The 24,350-nt window shown below is 42.5% G+C and overlaps 1 protein-coding gene across 1 annotated transcript in view; it reads right to left on the bottom strand.

Moving 5' to 3' along the window:
* Positions 1-892: 892 nt before the first annotated feature.
* LOC126191485 (E3 ubiquitin-protein ligase mib1) overlaps positions 893-24,350 on the bottom strand; it is a 612,367-nt gene continuing 588,909 nt past the window's right edge. The window contains exon 12 of the mRNA XM_049932370.1: positions 893-929. Coding sequence (XP_049788327.1) covers positions 908-929 — 22 coding nt within the window. The 3' untranslated portion in view covers positions 893-907. The remainder of the gene's footprint in view (positions 930-24,350) is intronic.

Genomic DNA, 24,350 nt, shown 5'->3' on the forward strand with positions numbered 1-24,350 from the left:
ATTTACATTTAAATGAAACAGCAAGTCAGCTTCCTCCAATTACAACCAAACGCTATAAAATTTTAACTCCATTTCACAAATTACAACACAGGTAGTTCTCAACAGAACTTAAAACTTATCTTGCTAGTTTTTTCAAGTAGTAACAGACCATTGATTTTTAAAGCATATGTATACAGCGGCTAAGTTTCTGAACTTATTTTCGTTGTGGTGGCTCCAGATAGAGGTCAGGTATTAAACTCTTTCACGTGTAGAAGTAATCATTGAATGGTCTTAGCGTACTGTCTAACACGCCTTTGTAGCTGTAGGAAACATAACGGTCGACTGTTAGTTTAAAATTCTGATATTAAAAACCCGTATGTTAAAAAAAAAAAAAAACTCGTCTGATATCGGAGTGAATGGGCTAAAAGGCAAGTGAAACGCGGATACAGTTATTAGCCAGATTGAGGAACTTACACGAGAGTGGAATGATTTTCTGTCTACAGCATTTATTCAATTATCATATAGTCAACAGTTGCGAATAAATTCTTACTCACAAATTACCAATTTAAGAGAATTATGTTTGCTATAATTTACTACTTTCCGTTAATTCACTTTTTATTAGGTGGTAATATAACTCTTACAAACGGCAACTGTATAAAATTATAAAAACCCGTTTGTGCATACATCGCCACAGGTAAGGGAGTATTACAGATCTGAAAGTGCTGCTAGAGCTACAAACGCACTTCATGTGCCATGCGTTATTCCCGGACGTCACTAAACACAGAGTTCTTCCTAAAGATCTGCAGATAAGAGAATTCAAAATGAGCGCCCGTTTCAGTATCCGCTGGGGTGACAATGCCCTTCCGCAATACAGCTTTTCTTCTCCTGATGTATGAAAACATAAATATTTACCTTCTCCGCTGAAGCATCATCTTTCGTTGAAAACGTACCTGCAACAAAACACAAGATCGTTACAAATATTATCCACATTCTTCCGCCTTAAATGTCACAAAAGTATTCATGAAAGAGAGAATATTCTTGTTTCGCTGCTTTACAACGATAAGCTAGAAACAAAATGCCAATAACTTTCTATTCTCCACATGTAATGTTCCAGTCGGATAAGTCAATATAGGTATTACCACCTCCTCAAATATTTACCATTTCTCTTGAAAACCCACATGTAACTACCATAAACACTTTGGCCGAAAGTTGCTGTGAGAATTAAAACAATGTCAGCTCGGAAGCAGAATCTACTAATAAAAAAATTTTTACCATTACCTTAAAGCTGATTTAGTAACGTGTTGTCACACTGTACTTGTTCGTAGATAGTACTGAAGACTTGTGCCACACCTGCACTCGAACCCGATCTCCCGCTTATCGTGAGCGGCCTCCTTACCCACCGCGCTACCTGAGCACGCCTCCAGGCCCGACTGAAACTGACACTGTCCTTGTCACTGCCCTGATGTCTCCCCCAGTTCTCCGAAATACCTCACCATTACGGGAACAGAGTCGCTGGACTAACCTGGCTTAACCCAGTTCATCACATTGCAGGTTCACGATATTTGAACGGTTTGCAGTAATATCTTCGTGACACTGCATCTCCATTTATTATACCCGTGAATCAGTTCATTTAATTTAGGTGCATTTAATTGATTTCATACATTTTTTTATATATTTGACCAACATAGATAGCTACGGCGACATGTATATGTACCAACGAGAAGAACACGGCAAGTGCCATAATTCGATTTATTAGAAACTTCTCTCAGTGGAAGAGCGCTCAAAATAAGTGAACAGATTCTCGGCTTATACGTAGATACACGAGCGTTTCTGAAGAAATTACGGTCCAAGTTTTCGACGTACTTTATGTAACTTTTTGCGAGTAAATAGTTTAACCGAAGCGGTGGCGGGGTGGCTAGCATCGCGGCTGAACAGTTTTGCACCCCGCGTTCGAAACCCGATTATTATTTTTATTTCTGTTTTTCATTTTTCCGTAGAAGAATACTGCACGGATGCTTTCCAATGTATACTGAAATAACGTTGTCCTTATTCGTCGAGTAAATGTATGTCTGGTGAATGAACTTAAAAAAAGAAAAAGTGCGAGAACGTTATTTGAAATTGTGTTCAGCGCATTTCCTTTAATGTACTTTGATTCATAATCAATTGCAAGCACCACTTTTCCGTAGAGTTATCCGTTATGCGTGGTTTGCCACAAAATTGTCGCGAACGTGTGAAATCTTCAGCAACGTTAATGACTTTTCTTTCCCGGGTGACATTCACACGAAGAAATGCCACTGTGGCAAACATGTCTTCGCGCGATTCTCGAGGTGTTCCGAATTTGATGTTTAGAATGTTCCTACGATCGGTATCATGAAAGGGAGTGCATCAAATCTTCCTGAAGAATTATCCTAAGAATAAAATATAAGAATTAATATAAAAATTATTATAAGAAATTAATATAAGAATGGAAATCTAAAAAAGATTGTAGCCCCTGAAAACACCATACACACATACATTACGTAATAAATGTGTGACACTTATAGTGAAACCTTGTTTTAATGTTAGCATTAATACAATGCCATTGCAGCCACCAGCTTGTTAAGAAATATTCGTGTGGGGTAACCTTCTAGGGTCATGGGTACATAAATGAAATAGATGATGAAATAAAAGCAATAATTTGGTTTCGAACTCAGCGCGCAGTAGTGGGAGACCGTGACGCTAGCTAGTGTGCCACGATTTCAGCTGAAACTATCGTGCGCCAAAAGGCGCATAAATTACGCCAAAAACTTGGACCGTAGTTTTGTCAGAAATGGTCGAGTATCTACACATAAACCGATATAGATCTTCGCTTATTTTGAGCACTCTATCGCTGAGTGAAGTTTCTGGGAAATCAGGTTATGGCGCTTGTCGTGTTCTTCTCGTAAGAATGTAAACACAGAGAGAACCATTACTGGGAACCAAGCAAAGCATAGAGATTCATTTAAAATCACAGAAATAAATCATTTGGAGTATGTGACTGAGCAAGTGAAACGGAGCTGCTTTATATCTATGGACCATAACTGGCGAAGTCACTATTGGTCTAATTACAACATCACCATTGTTTTCTGCCTCGATGCTCTACAGCTCGTACGGACCTCAGGAGCTTCATGTTTGATAGCAAAAATGTTGAAAAAGGCTGCATAGTATTCAATTTAAATTTATTATCCGTAGTGAGTCACAAGCTCATTTTCAACAGCATTTCACAGAAGACGATTCGTATGTTAAAATATACACACTTGCAAAACTACGAAAATTGGTCAACAGTTTTGTAGAGTGGCAAAATTTTTTTTCCAGGCACCGATCAAAACTGAAGTTCCTGACCATCGTCATTCCGGCCGCTAGAGTCGGCAGCAACGTTTTACTCAATGGTCGAAGAGGGATCAGAACGGATGTACAAACGGCGGCCACCACATCTCATTCGGAGTAGGCAAATTATTCACAGACGAAACCTTGCCGACTAACAACAAATAAATGAGGTGCCGATACAAAGTCCAGTCTAGGACAGTTCTCTATCTAGGACTCTCGAAGAAGGAAGTTCAGTGACTACAGATCACCGAAACTGCACACAGCTGTGACAGTTTCCCGCGATTCCAAAAACTGAAGATGGTGGCGGGAATAAAGACGAAGGGAAATTTAAGTGCGCTTAATTGCGTAATTATTAATTTTAATTAGCGAACTTGGTGCCATTAGCGGCGATCCGTTTTTCCGGCGCGCTGTGCGCTGCGGGTCGGCCTCGGCCTCATTTGCAGGCGCCGCCGCCGGCAGTAATGGCGCTTCTTGCGCGCCTGCCGCTACGCTAGCGGACGGCGGACGCTCTCTCCAGCGGCTGTCGGAGCGACGGGCAGCCGGCTGCGCGTGGCGGCGCTGTATTAACGGCGCCGCGGGTGTCGCCGCTTCTTGCCGCCGTCTTCCGCACTAAACGCTGCCTCCCCTCCACGCGTCGCTATTAAACCTAACTCCTAATAGGTGGTCTCCAGAAATAGGCCTCTGCACATTTCGCAAGCTGCGACATGGTCGCGGATAGAACAGTGATCCAGAATGTGTAGAATAGATTTCTTTATTTCCGTCTTTGATCACAAGTCCTCACACTACGAGTTTCGGTCGGCTGCTTATCGGTATAAGCAACGCTGAGATACTCTCTTGCCTCTAGACTGAAATGTGCATAAACCGTAAGTTGGTTCGTGAAGAGAGTATGACATCATGAAGCAGACCACCCAACTCATGTTCCAAAAACTGTCGATACACTCTATCACTCAGGAGCTCTGGAATAACATGCGGTCCGAGTAACCGATTGTCCGCTATAATAAACTAAATGTTCACTGCACAACGATGTTGATATCCCCGTACTGTGGTTACGCGACGTTTCTCATACGTTCGCCGAGCCCCACAGCGCCATAGAGTACAACAGACTACACCGAAGTCAAGTAAACAACGGCATTTCGTACCAGAACCAACCGAGCAGTGTAGAGGCGTGTACAAAGCACCATCAGTTGATATGCTGGCGAACACAGCACGCTAAAAGCCTGTACTGGTCCATAATGTAATGCCTATCACAAGTGACATAATATATCATAATTCGAGAATAAAGCAATTTCAGACAACGTTTTATTTAACATTTTACAGTTTTTTGATGCATATATGACACACACGAATGGTGTAGGCCTACAGCTGCTTTTGAATCACGGCGTATAAAAAATTTTTGTATATATTAGAGTCATCTAGACAACAGCGCTACTGTTAAAAACAAACTGCCGTACAGTAGCCACAAAATGTTTGTGTCGCAAGCTCGCCAGATGTCACTACTGTAGGGGTACACACAGTCTTCAGTCATATAATTGTACGATATGGATTAAAAAGAAGAATACAATCTGTGAAGTCTGTAGTGGGGTTACCTGCTGTTTAAGCCATCACAGTAATAAAATGCAGTACTTTATCATTTTTATATTATTCTGTGAACTCCGTAAGCTTGTCCTTGTGTATGTCATTATATTTTCACCTAAAATACGCCACAAGAGCGTATCAGAATTATCGTCATCTAACTATTTCCTTCTTAACAATCTAATTTTGGTCGTGTTTTTAATTTATTGCATTTATTACTTTAATGACTTACACACCTTGTTAGTCCACTACAGACTTTATCGATTGCATTCCTCTTTCTATTCCATATCGTAGATTGAAGAGTATGTGTCCGCCTACAGTAGCGACATATGGCGAACTTGGGAGGCAAACATTTTGTGGCTACTGTACGTCAATCGTTTTGAACAGTAGAGATGTTAACAAGATGAATCTACTGTATATCATATTTTTATGTATGTGCGAAGATGCTGAGCTAATTTTGTATTTATCTTATGATGATACCACCATGCCTCCATTGTATTAGGATATGTTTTTAAAACGGATACGCGTCGTCATATTCAAAGCGCATAATTTTCACATGTATGTCAGTACTACTTTTCGTTATAGCCTATTTTATTGTTTTAAGCTGTAGACAATCCATTAGTTGTGTTTTCCCATGTTTTGCTGCAGATCCCAAGATGATCATTACTGACAGAAACCGATAGTCTCGGAACCTAACAAGTTTGTGATCACATGCGGAAATAAAGAAATTTAGCCTCTGCACATGCTGTGTGTTTCATCCAGCCGGTGGTCTATCTCGCACCGTCACCTGTACTTTTAGAGCACTTGCCGGATCTCTGTATCCCTACCACAAAGGTAGTTGACGCGAAATACAGGGAGTAATTGTTAATCTGTCCAACATGTTTCTTTGGACACAGGACATCTGAAACAGTTATTAGTAATTAGATAAATTTCGTTTAATTTGCGTCTATGGTCACAAACGTTTTGTTCACAGATTACCGGTTTCGGTCTATAATGACCATCTTCAGATCTGTGTTTTATAAAAACAGCGTGCCGAAGTGGCATCGTCAAATGTTAAATACAAACTACATCACAGTAGTAAAGATATGACACAACTAAAGATACTGGACTAATATTTGTTTTATACAACGTGGGAATTTTTTTCTAAATTTTTGGATAGCATGCAAACAAGAGTGAAATTTCCTGCATGCTGTGACAGTTTGTTCTTCCCCCTTAGAAGCTCAGTCAAGATTATGCCGAGGTCTTTTACAGCGGTTTTTCTACCAAAAAAAGGGTAATTGAATATTAACAAACAGTACCGCAGGAAATGTTTCACAACAATGTCCGCTGATCTATTTTCGGTCTGATATAGGCTGACCTGTGACTTCTTAGTCTCTATTTCGAGACCAATTTTATGTGTTAATCGTGATACTTGACAGAGGTCGTTTATCAACCGTGGAACAGCAGCGCAAATTTTCTAAGACTGTCCCATAGATAAAGGTAGATGACTTGGCGTCCAAGTGGTAGTCACAAAATGAAGCACAGATGAAATATCATTAATATGTACCACGAAACGCAATGGATCAAAAACTAGACGCTATGGCAATCCAGAGAGCACACGTTTCAACGACGAATTATACGATGCCCCGACAACGCCCTGATATCTGTTTTCCTGTAGTATCCGTTGAGGTTTTAAAAAAACTTCAGCACAGGGACTGGGTCAGACACCAGACTTTTATGTAGCGAAGCGTAAAGTTATGCACTTCATGAAATGTAAACATATAATTAGGTTCGAATAAACTAACAATGATTCGCATTTACAGCCAGTCATATCATATCTGACAGTGTATTTTATGATTCCGTTACCGTTAAAGCCGTAACATGGGAATACCGCAACGATCCCTTAAAAAGAAGTGGCCGAATTCAATGTATATTCTTCTCTCAACTGAGACACTACACCGTGTCTAATGAACTCGATGTCGACAAAACGCTGAACTCTTATTTCCATTCTGTCCTTTACCCCTGCACCAACTACTCATCAAATTTCTCGCTCCCTCGGTACTGATTTCATCCAAAGTATTATCTGCTATACCATTAGTGTTCTCGCTCAGATATTTAGCCTTCCTCCAATACGATAGCGTAAATCGTGCAATAATGTACTAACAGAGACTTTTACACAGAGATAGGAGATTTCACAGGAAACCAGATCTGGTCACGAATTGGATATACGATTTTATAAGGTTGTTCTGTTTCATTCCGATTCAATGGATGCTGAATGTGCTCCAATAATTGTTCCTAAGTTATGGAACCACAACCAGTATCACAGTACTTAACAACATACTTAAAGGTAGGTTGTTACGTATTTTACGGAATAGGGCACGGAAAACACAAGACTGAGAATTGAATAAACAGGATATCTAATAACAAACATTTGCTACGTATACGCTACAGGAAACAGAGATGAGCGAGAATCACGGACCAATACGCTGTGCATTCTTTGCGTCTGTATACAATGAAATCACATTCACGCAGCAGTAAGTGTGTCAACTGTACACATTTCACATTTAACCCGCTGCTCAGCGATTCAAAAGAATTTCGCTAATTGTTGCACACCATTTCTGTCTAAAAGGATTATTCGGAAACAGCTCGTTAGAAGACTACAATATTACTCAATCGAAAAAAAATTAAAAAATATCCGTGCGAACAACGAGCGGAATGTGATGTTAACATATGTTCTAAGTTACATCAGGTTTTTGCAGAAAACAAACAACATTCAAAAGCTGCATGTAAATAAGTTTAAGAGTAACTTACTTACTAAAACGATAAAAATTCTTCCATTTACTGCTGAAAGAAATTTTGCGATCCCATCCTTCGCTACTAATTTACATTACGCAAAAAATTATCTATATATTTATAGTGACGGAACGTAAACCAACTTTTTCTAAGTGCAATAGAGAGATGGATGAGTTACAATTATTGTTGATCAGCGTTTCTGATTAATTTCATTGCTAATATCTACAAGCAGAAACGCTGTAATTTTATGCATCAGACTGACTGTACACCATTACTCCTTTCAGTTCCTTGCAATTATTTAGCGTATGGAGAGTATAACGACGTTTATGGCGTGCTGTAACGCACAAGAGACGTCGTACGCTCTGCCGCGATACGAAAATATCGTTTACCTTTGAGCCAAATAAGAATTGCACTCGGGAGAGCGAAGTTTATTCGAGGTTGGGCTGATCCGTAAGGTACGTCATCAGCATTTCAAACTACGAGGCGTATTGCAAAACTAAGGTCTGTTTCTTCATAAAAAAAAAAATAGGCTCACGAGAAAAAGTTTTATTGACAGTAATATTTTACTACATGTCTACTTTTACACATAATCGCCGTTCATACCTGCACACTTTCTGTAACGCTGCACAAGCTTCTTAAACCTCTCTGCAAAGAAGTCTGCCGGCACGGATAGACCCAGTTGATAACGCCAGTCTTGGGTTCGTCGTCGTTTTGAAATCGTTGTCATCCAGTCGTATTTTAAAATGCAAAAGAGGAAATAGTCGCTTGGTGCAAGGTCGGGACTGTACAGAGGGTTCTCAACAAGTTCCCTCGCGAAAATTTTGATTTTTCTCCTTGGTTTTGGCAGCGGTGTGAGGGTGTGCGTTGTCCTGAAGGAGGATTACGCCAGAGAACACCTTCCCGTGGCGTCCATTATGGATCGCACGCCTCAGTTTGGTTAGCGTTTCACAGTATACGTAAGCTGTATATATACTGTGAAACGTCAGCTGTAACTGTTGAACTTGAAAAAAGTAGGGGTAAGCTATAGGGAGAGACGGGTCATATACAATATGTACAACAACCAAGAGGGAATAATAAGAGTGGACGATCAAGAACGAAGTGCTCGTATTAAGAAGGGTGTAAGACAAGGCTGTAGCCTTTCGCCCCTAGTCTTCAATCTGTACATCGAGGAAGCAATGACGGAAATAAAAGAAAGGTTCAGGAATGGAATTAAAACACAAGGTAAAAGGATATCAATGATACGATTCGCTGATGACATTGCTATCCTGAGTGAAAGTGAAGAAGAATTAAATGATCTGCTGAACGGAATGAACAGTCTAATGAGTACACAGTATGGTTTGCGAGTAAATCGGAGAAAGACGAAGGTAATGAGAAGTAGTAGAAATGAGAACAGCGAGCAACTTAACATCAGGATTGATGGTCACGAAGTCAATGAAGTTAAGAAATTCTGCTACCTAGGCAGTAAAATAACCAAGGACGAACGGAGCAAGGAGGACATCAAAAGCAGACTCGCTATGGCAAAAAAGGCATTTCTGGCCAAGAGAAGTCTACTAATATCAAATACCGGCCTTAATTTGAGGAAGAAATTTCTGAGGATGTACGTCTGGAGTACAGCATTGTACGGTAGTGAAACATGGACTGTGGGAAAACCGGAACAGAAGAGAATCGAAGCATTTGAGATGTGGTGCTATAGACGAATGTTGAAAATTAGGTGGACTGATAAGGTAAGGAATGAGGAGGTTCTACGCAGAATCGGAGAGGAAAGGAATATGTGGAAAACACTGATAAGGAGAAGGGACAGGATGATAGGACATCTGCTAAGACATGAGGGAATGCCTTCCATGGTACTAGAGGGAGCTGTAGAGGGCAAAAACTGTAGAGGAAGACAGATTGGAATACGTCAAGCAAATAATTGAGGACGTAGGTTGCAAGTGCTATTCTGAGATGAAGAGGTTAGCACAGGAAAGGAATTCGTGGCGGGCCGCACCAAACCAGTCAGTAGACTGATGTAGAAAAAGAAAACTGTTGAACTACGGTGCATGAAATCAGTCACAAGGACGCCCTTTTCGTCCCAAAATAGGTACCCATCATTTTTCAGATCGAGAACGGAGTTTCCTTAAACATTTTTGGTTTGGGTGAACTTGAATAGCGCCACTGCATTTGCTGCTGTTTCGATTCTGCGTTGATGTACGGAATCCATATCCGTCTACAGTATCGTATATCGCGCAGTCTTTGCTCTTTGTGCTGATCAGTGAGATTTTTTGGAACCCACCTCGCACAAAATTTGTGGTATCCGAGCTGTTCAGAGACAGTCCTGTAAACTGGACTTCAATAGCCACGCAACTAATCGTCAGTTGCTGATCTCTTCGAAGTTTCTGGTTCACTTGGTCAACGCTGTCGTCGGTTCGAATACTGGACCTGCCTCTCCGCTTTTCATCGTGAACATGTGCGTAGCCACTTTGAAATTATCGACACCATTTTCTAACTTGCTTGTCACTCATTACTTGAGGTCCATACACTAGGCGTAACTCACGACAGATTTCAGCAGCTGAAGGTCCTTTTGTCAGCAAAAATCTAATCACACCGCGCATTTCACAACTGGCGGGATCTATGATTGTCTCGGCCATTGCGGTCTGCTCACACCGACGAACAACTAATAAATCAGACTAACACTGCAGTAGTTTCCTCAACAGTCAGTAGACAGCACTTAAAGTTTAAAACTTCATTCAGGCCCACCATCTGTTAAATATTGGTCATCGAACCTTACTTTCGGAATATACCTCGGAATATCTATGCTGATGTTAAATTGTAGGCATGACTTTCTCTCCCTTTTACTAGAGTCCTCCTCGTACTTCAATGATTTATTATCGCCAAAGTTTGAGTTCTGCAGTAATCGTTCGTCGAACTACAGAGTTAGGACAGAATACTGGTAACTGATTGGTAGAGATGTCTAATTTCTCGGGTCTGTTTTCTGATACCTGTAACACACTGGGGTTGTACTATTGTCCAGTTGCAGGTATCTGAAAGACTTCTGACCCGCCAGCTTGTTACGAACATCATCAATTCCTTCAACCTACCGTCATGATGGAGCTTGAAGGCATGCATTAAAGGCAAATTTTCAACGCTCGCGCACTTTTGGTGCATGTGCTACTACCGTCCCAAATCTATAACAGCTAATTGGAACTGCTGCGCGTGTTATCATATCAACACACACAATCTAACGGAAAGAAATCTCTGCTAAATACACTCCTGGAAATTGAAATAAGAACACTGTGAATTCATTGTCCCAGGAAGGGGAAACTTTATTGACACATTCCTGGGGTCAGATACATCACATGATCACACTGACAGAACCACAGGCACATAGACACAGGCAACAGAGCATGCACAATGTCGGCACTAGTACAGTGTATATCCACTTTTCGCAGCAATGCAGGCTGCTATTCTCCCATGGAGACGATCGTACAGATGCTGGATGTAGTCCTGTGGAACGGCTTGCCATGCCATTTCCACCTGGCGCCTCAGTTGGACCAGCGTTCGTGCTGGGCGTGCAGACCGCGTGAGACGACGCTTCATCCAGTCCCAAACATGCTCAATGGGGGACAGATCCGGAGATCTTGCTGGCCAGGGTAGTTGACTTACACCTTCTAGAGCACGTTGGGTGGCACGGGATACATGCGGACGTGCATTGTCCTGTTGGAACAGCAAGTTCCCTTGCCGGTCTATGAATGGTAGAACGATGGGTTCGATGACGGTTTGGATGTACCGTGCACTATTCAGTGTCCCCTCGACGATCACCAGTGGTGTACGGCCAGTGTAGGAGATCGCTCCCCACACCAAGATGTCGGGTGTTGGCCCTGTGTGCCTCGGTCGTATGCAGTCCTGATTGTGGCGCTCACCTGCATGGCGCCAAACACGCATACGACCATCATTGGCACCAAGGCAGAAGCGACTCTCATCGCTGAAGACGACACGTCTCCATTCGTCCCTCCATTCACGCCTGTCGCGACACCACTGGAGGCGGGCTGCACGATGTTGGGGCGTGAGCGGAAGACGGCCTAACGGTGTGCGGGACCGTAGCCCAGCTTCATGGAGACGGTTGCGAATGGTCCTCGCCGATACCCCAGGAGCAACAGTGTCCCTAATTTGCTGGGAAGTGGCGGTGCGGTCCCCTACGGCACTGCGTAGGATCCTACGGTCTTGGCGTGCATCCGTGCGTCGCTGCGGTCCGGTCCCAGGTCGACGGGCACGTGCACCTTCCGCCGACCACTGGCGACAACATCGATGTACTGTGGAGACCTCACGCCCCACGTGTTGAGCAATTCGGCGGTACGTCCACCCGGCCTCCCGCATGCCCACTATACGCCCTCGCTCAAAGTCCGTCAACTGCACATACGGTTCACGTCCACGCTGTCGCGGCATGCTACCAGTGTTAAAGACTGCGATGGAGCTCCGTATGCCACGGCAAACTGGCTGACACTGACGGCGGCGGTGCACAAATGCTGCGCAGCTAGCGCCATTCGACGGCCGACACCGCGGTTCCTGGTGTGTCCGCTGTGCCGTGCGTGTGATCATTGCTTGTACAGCCCTCTCGCAGTGTCCGGAGCAAGTATGGTGGGTCTGACACACCGGTGTCAATGTGTTCTTTTTTCCATTTCCAGGAGTGTATAATACTTGAAGCAAAACTAAGCCAACGGCTATAGACAGAAAAGTATTAAATAAAACTGGTGTAAAGATGAAGCTGCCATCAACCCGACGGCTAGTTTGAAATCTTAATGCTGCAGTAGACTTGGTCATAATCGACCTTTGAACTGACTTAGCCGGTTAATGGTGCATCTGCAATTTATCGTACACTCCGAACAACGGTGCGACGTGGGGTTTTTCAATTAACACGTCAATGCCAGAGGTGATAAAAGACAGAAAAATCATTGGACTGACTAGTGATCAAACACTGGACCATGGTTTCGTAGTCTGGCATTTACCCAGTGAGCCACCGAGGGGTACTAAATAGGACTGAGCCCTCTAATGAGACGAGCAGTGTCACGGAAGTGGCTGCTGATCTTAACACGTATCAGCAAAAGAAGAAGAAGAAAAAGAACTGAAGACGCTGTCAACGACAACAGTGAGACGTAAGGTACACAGTCAATTCCGTCTCCATGAAATTCATGGTAAAGCTGCTTTTTACCAAATCTTTTATAAATCACGTGAATGTAAAGAGTTCTGCGAAGAAGGCTGACGATCGTGAACTTCAGATCAACAGAAACGTATACTGCGATTTAACGAGTCCACTTTTTTCTCTGTTCACTACAAGGGATGTGTTTACGTGTGGTCACCTCATGGAGAAACCTTCAGTGCACACTGACTTCTTCAGTTGTGCTGAACTGTGGTGATTTTGTAATTATTTGGCGGTTGTATAGTTTTTTTTGACGACAAATGTTAAAAGGAAAGGTTAGTGATAAGGCCTATGAAATTATGTAGATGCCCTTCCTCATTCAGCGGCTTACACATTGATCTCTACACGAGTACATGTCTTCAAACATGATACTGTCATCACGCACACCTCTGTCAATGGCCGAAGTTAGTTTGATGAGGATGAAAGTGAAAGTCTTCCTTAGCCTTCTCCATCACCAGATTTGAATTTTTTTTTAAACTAATGGCTGTCTGCATTGCTCCATTATTACAGAGAACAATATTTAGAAAACCTCACCGACCTCAGTTCATGATAGACCTGCACCCACCTCTTCGATGATTCAAGCCGTTTTGAAATTCAAAAGCTTACAGACTGGATATTCGTATAACTTTAGTCATTTGATGCAGTTGGAAACTACTTCGTTACATACACAAATCGCGCGTTTACAAAATCCTACAGCTTGATACGAATACAGTCTGTTTTCATGATGTGCTTCATAAACAAATCGTGTACCATGTTTTGGACAGTTTCGGACTTAAAAAAAGATAGGTTTACAACTATTTTCACGCAATATGAACGCTAAAAATGACTTGGAGTCTGTATAACAAATGCTGAGGACCAAAAAAAATCGCGTATTCTTTGAATAAAAATACAGGCAGTGAGCCCCCGCCTGGCGCAAGCGCAAATTCGTCAGTCCAGGCTGGATGCAAATCTACTGGCGAATATATTTTCAACATTTTTCACGTTTCAGCACGGCAACAGCAATTTGTGGTCTCCGCGTTGTCGGGCTCCATGTACCGTTCCCCCATCTCATGTTCACAACCCTTCCGGGCACTGCATTCCACACAACTCGAAGCTGGGTGGCGGCTCGAAAGCTCTTTGACGACGCTATGAAACAGATTTTCCCACAAATGTATAAAAAAAAGAGTTTTCCCTCATTTGACGCCCACCGTTTCTCTCATCACTCAACAACAATTTAGAATGTATTTTTCCTCTTTTATGTGTGAAATTAAAAAAAATCGTATGTAACTGGACTATTGCACGACACATGAGCACAATAATCATCGATAGCTGCTTATTTTGCATCTTAAGTTGTCCTTAGCAGAGAAGATAAAAGCATGACTGCAAAAGTTAATAAAAACTTTATTTACCATTTAATAGTTTAAACCATATGGTAACTACAGCGTTATTAGTCCCGGTTTCAGATTGAGAGTTGTAAAAGTACGAGGGTTGACTGAAAAGTAATGCTTCCACCTTCGTAACTCTTCAACAGTTGGCAGCACTGGTATGCGGCAGGTAGTGCCTTGTTCCGTAGCCTCTTCTCTACAGCTCCAGTTGGCGGTAAGCCTTAGCATTGAACGGTTGTGTTGTTACAAAGTATGGAAACCTGCGCAGACGGTCGGTCAATGCGATTTAAGCAACGTGCAGTCATTGAATTCTTGACAGCAGAAGGTGTCACCCTAAAGGAGATCCATCAGAGAATGAAAGCAGTTAATGGTGATTGTGTTGATGTGAGTACTGTGCGTCGTTGGGCGAGTAAGTTTAAAGATGTTGAGGCGGGAACATCTGACCTGTGTGACAAACAAAGAGTTGGACGTCCTGTGACATCAACCACCGAGTTTCACAAGCAACATGTACGCAGATTCATTCAGAACGATCGTCGTATCACTCAGAGAGAAAATGCAAGCACAATCGGCACTTCACAAAAACTTATGGGTCACATTATTTATTTTACTTGGTTATCGGAAGATCTGCGCACGATGGCTACCCCGGATGCTTACTCCTGAAATGAAAGCGCACAGACTTGAAATTTGCCATGAACTCCTCTCGCGTTTCGTGAATGAAGGTGACGCCTTTCTCCATTCAGCTGTACTCACATCAACACAATCACCATAAACTGCTTTCATTCTCTGATGAATCTCCTTTGCGTTGACCCCTTCTGCTGTCAAGAATTCAATGACTGCACGTTGCTTAAATCGCATTAACCGACCGTCTGCGCAGGGTTCCATACTTTACACTGTAACAACACAACCGTTCTATGCAAGGCTTCCCGACAATTGGAGCTGTAGAGAAGAAGCTACGGAACAAGCCAGTAGCTGCCGCATACCAATGTTGCAGACTGCCGAAGAGTTATGAAGGTGGAGGCATTACTTTTCAGTCAACCCTCGAGTAGTAGTCAACCGTCGTAGAAGCCTAATGTGTCTCTTGTGCGTGCCACGCTGCAAACAACTGTCACTAGAGTCTTTTCATATGCAGCGCAGAATGTCAGCTTGCATATGTATCCAGTCAATTAATTGTAGACAATGCATACTAGGTGTAAAATACCCTAAAAAGCTACGAGCAGGTGGGCGATGGAACAGCCACTCCGTAAAACACTTCAACCACCAGTTTAAGAGCTCACAATGGGCTCCAGAGATGGCAAACGTTTCGGAAATTTTATTGAATTGGTTCACATGGCTCTAAGCACTATGGGACTTAACATCTGAGGTCATCAGTCCCCTAGACTTAGAACTACTTAAACCTAACTAACCCAAGGGCATCACACACATCCATGCCCGAGGCAGGATTCGAACCTGCGACCGCAGCAGCAGCGCGGATCCGCACTGAAGTGCCTAGAACCGCTCGGCCACAGCTGCCGGCGGAAATTTTATTACGCTCAACCAGTTATCAATGAAACAGAGGGCATATCTAATTTAAATTTGTTTACGTCCTCTCATTACAACATAAAACTCTCTCTGTTAAAATGTGGTACAGTAGCAGACGTTCCTCCGCTCCGCTCACAGTGTAAATCTAAGAAAAAGATTCTGAAGGAAGAAAACTTTTAATCTTGTCTTCTGGTGAAGCACAATCGCTATCGCAAGTGGTTGGTCGTTTCTCCAATCAGGGACAATAATTTGTTCATCTTCTCATAGACGCCGAATATCGCTTCAGCGGAAAAGATAAGTCTCTACACGGACCCATCTACTTCTTTCTTCTACTGGTAGGGAAGAAATGTTGTCAGACTGAATCTCTGGTCCGAGCTGTGACTCGTGGCCCTTAAAGCGCTGTGGCCCCTCAAGAGCCAATGATTATGAACGTTGCCCATGGGAAGCAAAAATCCTGATTCGCGACCCAGCCCGAAATACAGTTTTAATAGCTCAGGAAAGTTCAGATAAGCGCAATGTCGCTGGAGTATAAGATGTTTATGGAAGGTATTGATTAAATTGCTTACGTCTAAAGAACCGAGCGAGAAGATTACCTTTAAGGGACACCACGTTATTAGGGCTGAGAAGAGGATTAAATACAGGTAACAGGAAAATATTAGCATTATTAAAGATTCGAATTCCGTTAGAAGTATCCCGGCATAATTATCTTTACAAAACGGTGGGCGCATTGTAGTAGTATCTTCATTTCTACAACTTTATAAGACATGGAGTGCTCGATACGATTTGGCATTCGTCAGCATCTCTACTGTAGAAACATCTGAGTAGCTGCTTGTTTAACACAGGAAATTCTCCGTCCCACCCACAAGGCTACCTTCCCACTGTCGTGCCGTGCTACCCACACCACGGACCCGCTGTAAAAGGCTAAGAACGATCGGCTTTTTATGGTCGCTAAAGTCCCCGGAAAACCATTTTTATTGCGGCAGTTTCGCCGATTCTGTTGCCAGAGGGCGCCCATTTTACGGACTTTGTATTGAGTAAAGACTTCAGCAGTTGCCGCAACGACACAACAAACCGTCTCTTTGGCGATCCGCTCAAGGGGCTTACTCAGTTTCCAATAAGGTTGTGAACGCCAATACAATGCCCACAGAACGGACTGCTATAAAACCGAATTAGGATTATCAGATCAAATTGTGGAGTTTGGAGTATTCTGCGAAGCAATCGTAATAGATAATAAAAACACAATGGTACACAGCTGAAAGCTGCTCCCTTCAGGAGCTCATCAGTGTCCTCATGATATCCCTGCTAAGCAGAAGCGTAGCTATGTTTGTGGAAACCACACGCTCTTCGCCTACTTCAGAATTACGTTACCGATATCGTTGTATTTACTAAACCAAAAAGATGTGTATTTTAGAGCATTCCTACGCAAGGGACTCCGTTGTATCTGAAAGTTTATCCAGTTAAGTATGATATCAGAGTGAACTATCGGCTCTGCATAACGATAATGGGATATTTCTCCATGAATATCAGTATTGTTCTAGTCTGTTCTTTTTTCAGGTGTAAACATGTCGCATCTTTTTTAAATTAAATAGCGGGTCATCAAATAACAAATAACGATTCTGCCCAGTACGTCCGATCCACGACGTTACATCGTGAATTTGGAAGATTCCTCACTGTCATCAGCAAAAAACACTCGCCTTTGTGCTTAGAGGCCTCTTTCGCGACAACGACTATACGCAGAATGAGATGTTATCCTGTTTGCTACTTCAGAGGTCGTTGTAGCTAACTTGAGTTCCGCCACGTTGTCGACAGAGGGAGCGAGCTAGACGTAATTATCTACTCAAGCAGTAATTGTTCGTGGACGTCCTTGTCCTAATCTTTTTGGAGTACTGTCCGTTGCTTGAAGGGAAAAGGAAGATTAGTGTTTTAACGTCCAGTTGACGAGAGGTGATTAGGTACGGAGCACAATCTCGGATTAGAGAAGGCAGAGAACGAAATTGGTCACGTCCTTTCCACAGCAATCAAAGCTTTAGCCACAACCATAAAACTGTGAACCGAATTCTGAAACAGTGGTTTGTTTTCCTCTGCTACACAGAGCCACAGGTTACGCCAAAGCCACACCACAGCACATACATCTCATACTAACCCACATAAATCCAACCGATGATGGAGATTTAAGCCTTGGAAACACATTGCGGTATAAATAAACAGTGACGGATGACAATAAACTAATTGTTTCATTTGATGTTTCTTCATCTTCACAAAGAGTAACGAAATTTAGCTGAAGCGCCGTTCAGACTCGTGCACTCGGAAGTTGACTATGGCTTGACCCCAGATCTTACAATACTTGGTCATTTCATAACCTCAGCAGCAAGCAAAGGATTTTCTCCTTGATTATATCAGCAACGATTAGAAACTATTAATTCTTCACTTTCTTGGAGAGCATTAGATTGCGGGCCTGATATGCATAAATGGAATTTCCTTATTTACATGTGTTTCAACAATACAATATGGTCTGAAACAGATACTGCGTCAACATCATTGGCCTCTATTTCGTTCGAAAACAAGAGTGTAGAGACCTTAAACACTTTCATGAGTATTACTTTCGAGTGGGTACCAGAAAGTTATTTCTGTGGAAATGTGCTGCCCTTGACCTCGTGTAAGAGTTTACACTGAAAAGGACATCTGGTGGCGTCACGTTACCCACTTGGGCTCCCCCGGAGAACAACCATGAATTGATCAACGTCACCCAGGGCTACCTCCTTCCCCCAGGGAATAGTGACAGCTATATTCAATGTCATGATGTTACTCGATACTGATCACGTAGTCCTACCCACACACCATATGCACGTGATATAAAATTGGCGGGAAACCTCTCTCAGCCCCAATGGGACCAGTGAGGATTCAGCATCTCCTTCCCCTCTCCCCCTCCCCTCCCCACCCCTATAGACCAACGATGATCAAACACCCCTTCCTTCCTCTCCCCAACCATCATCATTTATAAAACTCGGATACCTGAGTGCGGGGTATTCACTCTGCAGCTCAACAGCATAGAGATAGGATCACACTGAATCTATTTGTTTAATAATAAATTCACCACAGAATTCATCAACCGACCACGGCATAACAGCCCGGATAATTATAATGGACACAATAATAAATTCCGTTAAGTCATATCACTTGAGTTCTGTTTGTTAATACCAATTATTACATCATTCGAGACACCAACAGAAAGCACACCCAGGAAGATAAGTAAGTACTCACAGTCTTCCACAATTTCACATGTTTTTCCATTTTTCATATTTTCCCTAATTTTGAGTGTTTTCGTCCATTTAGAGTATTTTTACAGGGTTCTTCCACAAATATACGTATTTAGCCCAAAAATGAAAGATCCAGCTCACTGTTCCCAACATCGCATCAAGTCCGAATTAGTTATCATTGATACTGAAGCACACCTTCCGAACCACATTATTATAACTGCGACACTCTGAATCTTGGCAACGTAGGGAGAGGTTGTAGGGTGTGTCACTTTGTCAATAACAATTCAACATTTCGGCATTCGAGACACCAGCAGATACCATACACAGGCAGATATGTTAGAATGCTCATGGTGATGTCGTGTCAGATCAACATTGCATCGCATCACAACAACGACATGATGCTCTCAGCTGATCACAATGCAGCTTTATTTATCATTGCTACGTCACCACTCCATCACTAGTGTGGGGGTGGAGGGTCACAGTCTGTGTGTTAGAAACTAACGGATCGGTACAAATAAAGACGTCACATCATGTAAATGATGTCACAACAAATTCTATGAGCACTACCAACTCCCAACAAAAGAGGTTATATGTGTAACAAACACTAGATAGCGATAGATAAACCTCTGACAAACCACTACTACGTTACTAGACTGTGTGACGTCATAGTCTCATGCTTCCAACCAAAGCTATTGGATGTGTAGCACAGTGCAACAAAATGCGCACTGAGAGAGAGAGAGTCGACTAGTAACTACAACCACCCTCGACGAAAAACATGTCGCCTGCAGTATCACCCACCCCTTGGGATGCAATGTGTAGTATAAATTTCCTTTACTTTACGTCTATGATCACAAATTTTTTTTGTCATTAGATCACCGTTTCGGTCCATAATGACCATCATCAGATCTGTTTCATAAAACAAGTTCTGAAATACTGCAGCCATAGTGGCATCGTCAAATGGCTGCAATACATTAGGACATGTTTTATAAAATGGATCCGAAAATGGTCATTATAGACCGAAACCGGTAGCCTGATGGCAAAAAATTTGTGACAATAGAGGTAAAATAAAAGAAATTTATTCTACATTCGGGTCACTGTTGTATTCGCGACCATGGCGCAGCTTGTGAATCCAATGTGTAGGGTATATCTGCGCACACACACACACACACACACACACACACACACACACACACACACACGCACAAAAAACCAATGGCCGAGAAAGTTGCAGACTAGTTCTCTCCATCCTGGTGGCTGATAGTACTGCTATATCAGCTCTGGCCGAACCCTGCATAAAGCCTAGGGTAATTCTTGGAGGGGATGCACCTACGCAAAAATATTCTGAGATAATTTTCAGCAAGGGTGAAATCGGAACGAAGGGAAAATGAGCGTAAAGAGAGCAATGAGAGAAGCGTTCAGTGATTTTGAAAGTAAGACGTTGTCAACCGACCTGAGTAAAAACCCTAAGAGATTTTTGTCGTATGTAAAATCAGTAAGTAGGTCAAAATCATCTATTCACTCTCTTAGCGACCACACCAGCACCGAAACGGAAGATAACAGAGAGAAAGCCGAAATACTGAATTCGGTCTTCCGAAGCTGTTTCACCGCGGAAAATTGTAACACTGTCCTTCCTTTCAATCGTCGTGCGAACGTCGAAATGGCAGATATTGAGATAACCGATCGAGGAATTGAAAAGCAGCTACAGTCACTTAGTAGTGGAAAGGCTTCAGGATCAGATGAGATACCTATAAGATTCTATAAAGATTATGCGAAAGAACTTGCTCCTCTTCTAGCAGTAATTTATCGTAGATCGCTTGAGTAACGTAAGGTATCTAACAACTGGAAAAAAGCGCAGGTCATTCCAGTTTTTAAGAAAGGCCGTAAGACAGATCCGCTCAATTGTAGACCTATATCGTTGACGTCAATCTGTTGTAGAATTATGTAACATGTTTTATGCTCGAGAATTATGACGTTCTTGGAAAATGAACAGCTCATCTATAAAAACCAACATGGATTCCGCAAACAGAGATCCTGTGGACTCAGCTCGCTCTGTTCCTCCATGAGATCCACAGCGCAGTGGACAAAGGCGCTCGGGCTGATGCCGTGTTCCTTGATTTCAGTAAGGCATTCGACACCGTCCCGCCCTGCCCTTCAACGAAAAAAATACGAGCTTACTGAGTATTGGAGCAGACCTGTGATTGTATTTAAGACTTTCTTGCATATAGGACTCAACACGTCGCTCTTAAGGAAACTAAATCGACAGACGCAAAGGTGATATCCGGAGTACCACCGTTGCTGTTCACAATATAAATAAATGATCTAGTAGACAGCGTCGGATGCTCTTTAAGGCTATTCGCAGATGATGCAGTTGTTTATATCAAAGTAGAAACGTTAGAAGATAGTAAGAATTTGCAGAACGACCTGCAGAGAATTGATGAATGGTGCAGACTCTGGCAGTTGACCCTGAACGTAAATAAATGTAACATATTGTGCATTCATAGGAAAAGATATCCACTACTGTACAGCTACACTATTGATGACAAACAGCTGGAGACAGCGTCTGCCGTAAAATATCTAGGTGTAACTATCCAGAACGATCTTAAGTGGCATGACCATATAAAATAAATAGTGGGAAAAGCAGACACAAGACTCAGATTCATCGGAAGAATCTTAAGGAAATGTAACTAATCCACGAAAGAAGTGGCTTATAAGACGCTTGTTCGCCCGATTTCTGAGTGTTGTTCAGCTATCTGGAACCCCTATCAGGTAGGAATGACAGAGGAGATAGAGAAGAACCTTCGAAGAGCGGCGTGTTTCGTCACGGGATGGTTTAGCTGGCGAGAGAGCGTTATGTAGATTCTAAACAAACTCCACTAGCAGACGTTACAAGAGAGGCGTTGTGCATCACGGTGAGATTTACTACTGAAATTTCGGGACAGCACTTTTCAGGAGGAGTCAGACAATATATTACTTTCCCCCACATACATCTCGCGTATTGACCACGAGGAGAAAACTGGAGAAACTAGAGCCAATGCAGTGGCTCACCGACAATCATACTTCCCACGCGCTATTCGCGAGTGGAACAGGGTTGGAGGGATCAGATAGTGGTACCGAAAGTACCTTCCGCCAAACATCATTAGGTGGCTTGCCGAGTATGATGTAGATGTAGATGTATGGATCCACCCACACGTGAAAGCTTGAAGTTCCTAAGTTAGGTCCAACCACCCAACCTCAAATGATGTAATACTAAATTGGTACTAACAAACAGAATTCAACTGGTGCGACTTAACATAATTTGTTTTTAAACAAGTAGACTGAGTGTGACGCTCTTCCTAAGCTGTTCAGCTACAGAGTAAATCTCTCCCACTCAAGTATCCGAGTAGTAAAAAAGCCTAGTATTCGGGAAATTACTCTTGCAGTTTTCTCGCAAGGTCCGCGAAGATATCTGCAGCGCCACTGCATAATCCTACTGCGACGATACGGGCGGGCAGGATAATGTCCTGGAAACGTGATTCTGACGCGATCGAAATCCGATTTGTCAGTGGAGAGCGCAGGATCGCGGCGTTCCTGGGAGAGGCCCGGGCAGTAATGGCGCCACATTAGGCGGCCGTGCCGGTGACAAGTGGCGGTGACACGGTGCCTGCGACGCCCGCATAAAAGTCGACTGATGACAAATTCCCCGCGCGTGATAGCACTTCACCGCCTGCCGGGACCATTCGGGAGGCGTGATCTGCCGTCCTAACGACCCTCCAGCGGTCGTGAAAGTAATTGTTTGTGTAACTGGCGCCACTGAACGCAGCGCGCCTGCCTGTGTCTTCCCTCTCTCTTATGCCTACGGCTTAATTTTTTGCCATAAAAGTGACCATCATGTACTTTCTCCAAAAAACTGAAGCACGCTCTCAATAAGGACACTGATACGTGCGAATGCACAGAATATAATGCGCGGCAATTACGGGTTATTTACGAAAGGGTATGTAATGAAATGAAATGAAGGAGCATTACAGTCTGATATTTCTTTTAGTGCGACATCACAGAAGTGATAGTACGCGTGACGCATCTCTAACCGCTTATTACAAGATGGCGGACACTCTTATGAACGACCGAACACGTGAACCGTAGTCATTATAATTAAAACTACAATATTAGTGCGGTTAGAATTAAAGTAAGTATTTTTAATTGTTCCTCCAAAATTACTAAGTTATTTTTGACATTTTATTTAAGCGCATTAATAACAATATGCAGAAGGAACTTAATACTCTGATAATCTCGTCCTTACTCTCCCTATTAAAAAAGATAATCAAATTACTATCATGACACCATATGTGCAACGCAACCAATAGAATGAAAGAACAAAAACAGAAATTGTCGTGGATGAAAATGTGTAATAACTCGTTTTTGTAACTCGTCAGTAACTGCTGACCGAAGGAAAAATTAAACAAGCTCAACTACATTTAAGGCCTATGTCGGAAGACGCCCTGTCTTAATAACCTTTATAGTACCAGTGAAATTTTTCTCAAAAGGTGATTTACACTTACGAGTGACTACTGCAAGGGCGGTTAATAATAATTTACACATAAACAAGTTCATTACATTATAGAATCACAAATTTAGGAGTAAATATGGACAAGACGCAAAATGCTGCTCTGAACACTACGCACAATCACACACTGTAGTGTAAAACTAGGGTGGAAATTTTGTTCCCGTATCAACATTTCTAGAATTGTTTTATTACCAGCGTTTAATTTTTCCTTTTATAGTTGACTTTTTGTACAACCTACTTTCCTATCGACTTCATTGACAATTTTCCGTATCTGCACTGCCAGCATTTCCTAGGACATATGTAGACCCCTTTCAAAAAAGAATAAAACAGAAGAGCGACTTTGGAATTCGATTTTATTTATTTTAGATGATATAGTTCTAATCAGCTGTCTCTGATTTCTTCCAGGGGTTTAATTATGCTTATCATTCATTTCTGGTGTCGACTGGATGGATAGAAGGCCGATTAGAAACCTGTACCTACAGCACGAAATTCGAGTCGGATTGGGAATGAGGTGACGGAAGAAAGCACAATTGGAAGCGGAGTGAGGGAAGGCTGCTGTCTCTCCCCAATGTTGTTTAATGTATATCTGGAGTGTATCACTCAGAAATGTTTAAAATAAAACGAGGAGTGCGAATTGGTGGTAGGAGTACAAACTGTGTTCGACTTGCAGATGAAAAGAATCAAATAAGACTTGTGAGGAATTCCGAATGAGAATTAATAAGAAAGAGACACAATTATGGTGACAAATACAAGAAAAGTAAGAACAACTATAAAGTTAGGACGAGAAGATGTAAAACAAGTTAGTGCCTTAAAACATCTGAGAAGCATCA

The sequence above is a fragment of the Schistocerca cancellata genome, chromosome 6, assembly GCF_023864275.1.
Source record: "Schistocerca cancellata isolate TAMUIC-IGC-003103 chromosome 6, iqSchCanc2.1, whole genome shotgun sequence".
NCBI classification, from domain to species: domain Eukaryota; kingdom Metazoa; phylum Arthropoda; class Insecta; order Orthoptera; family Acrididae; genus Schistocerca; species Schistocerca cancellata.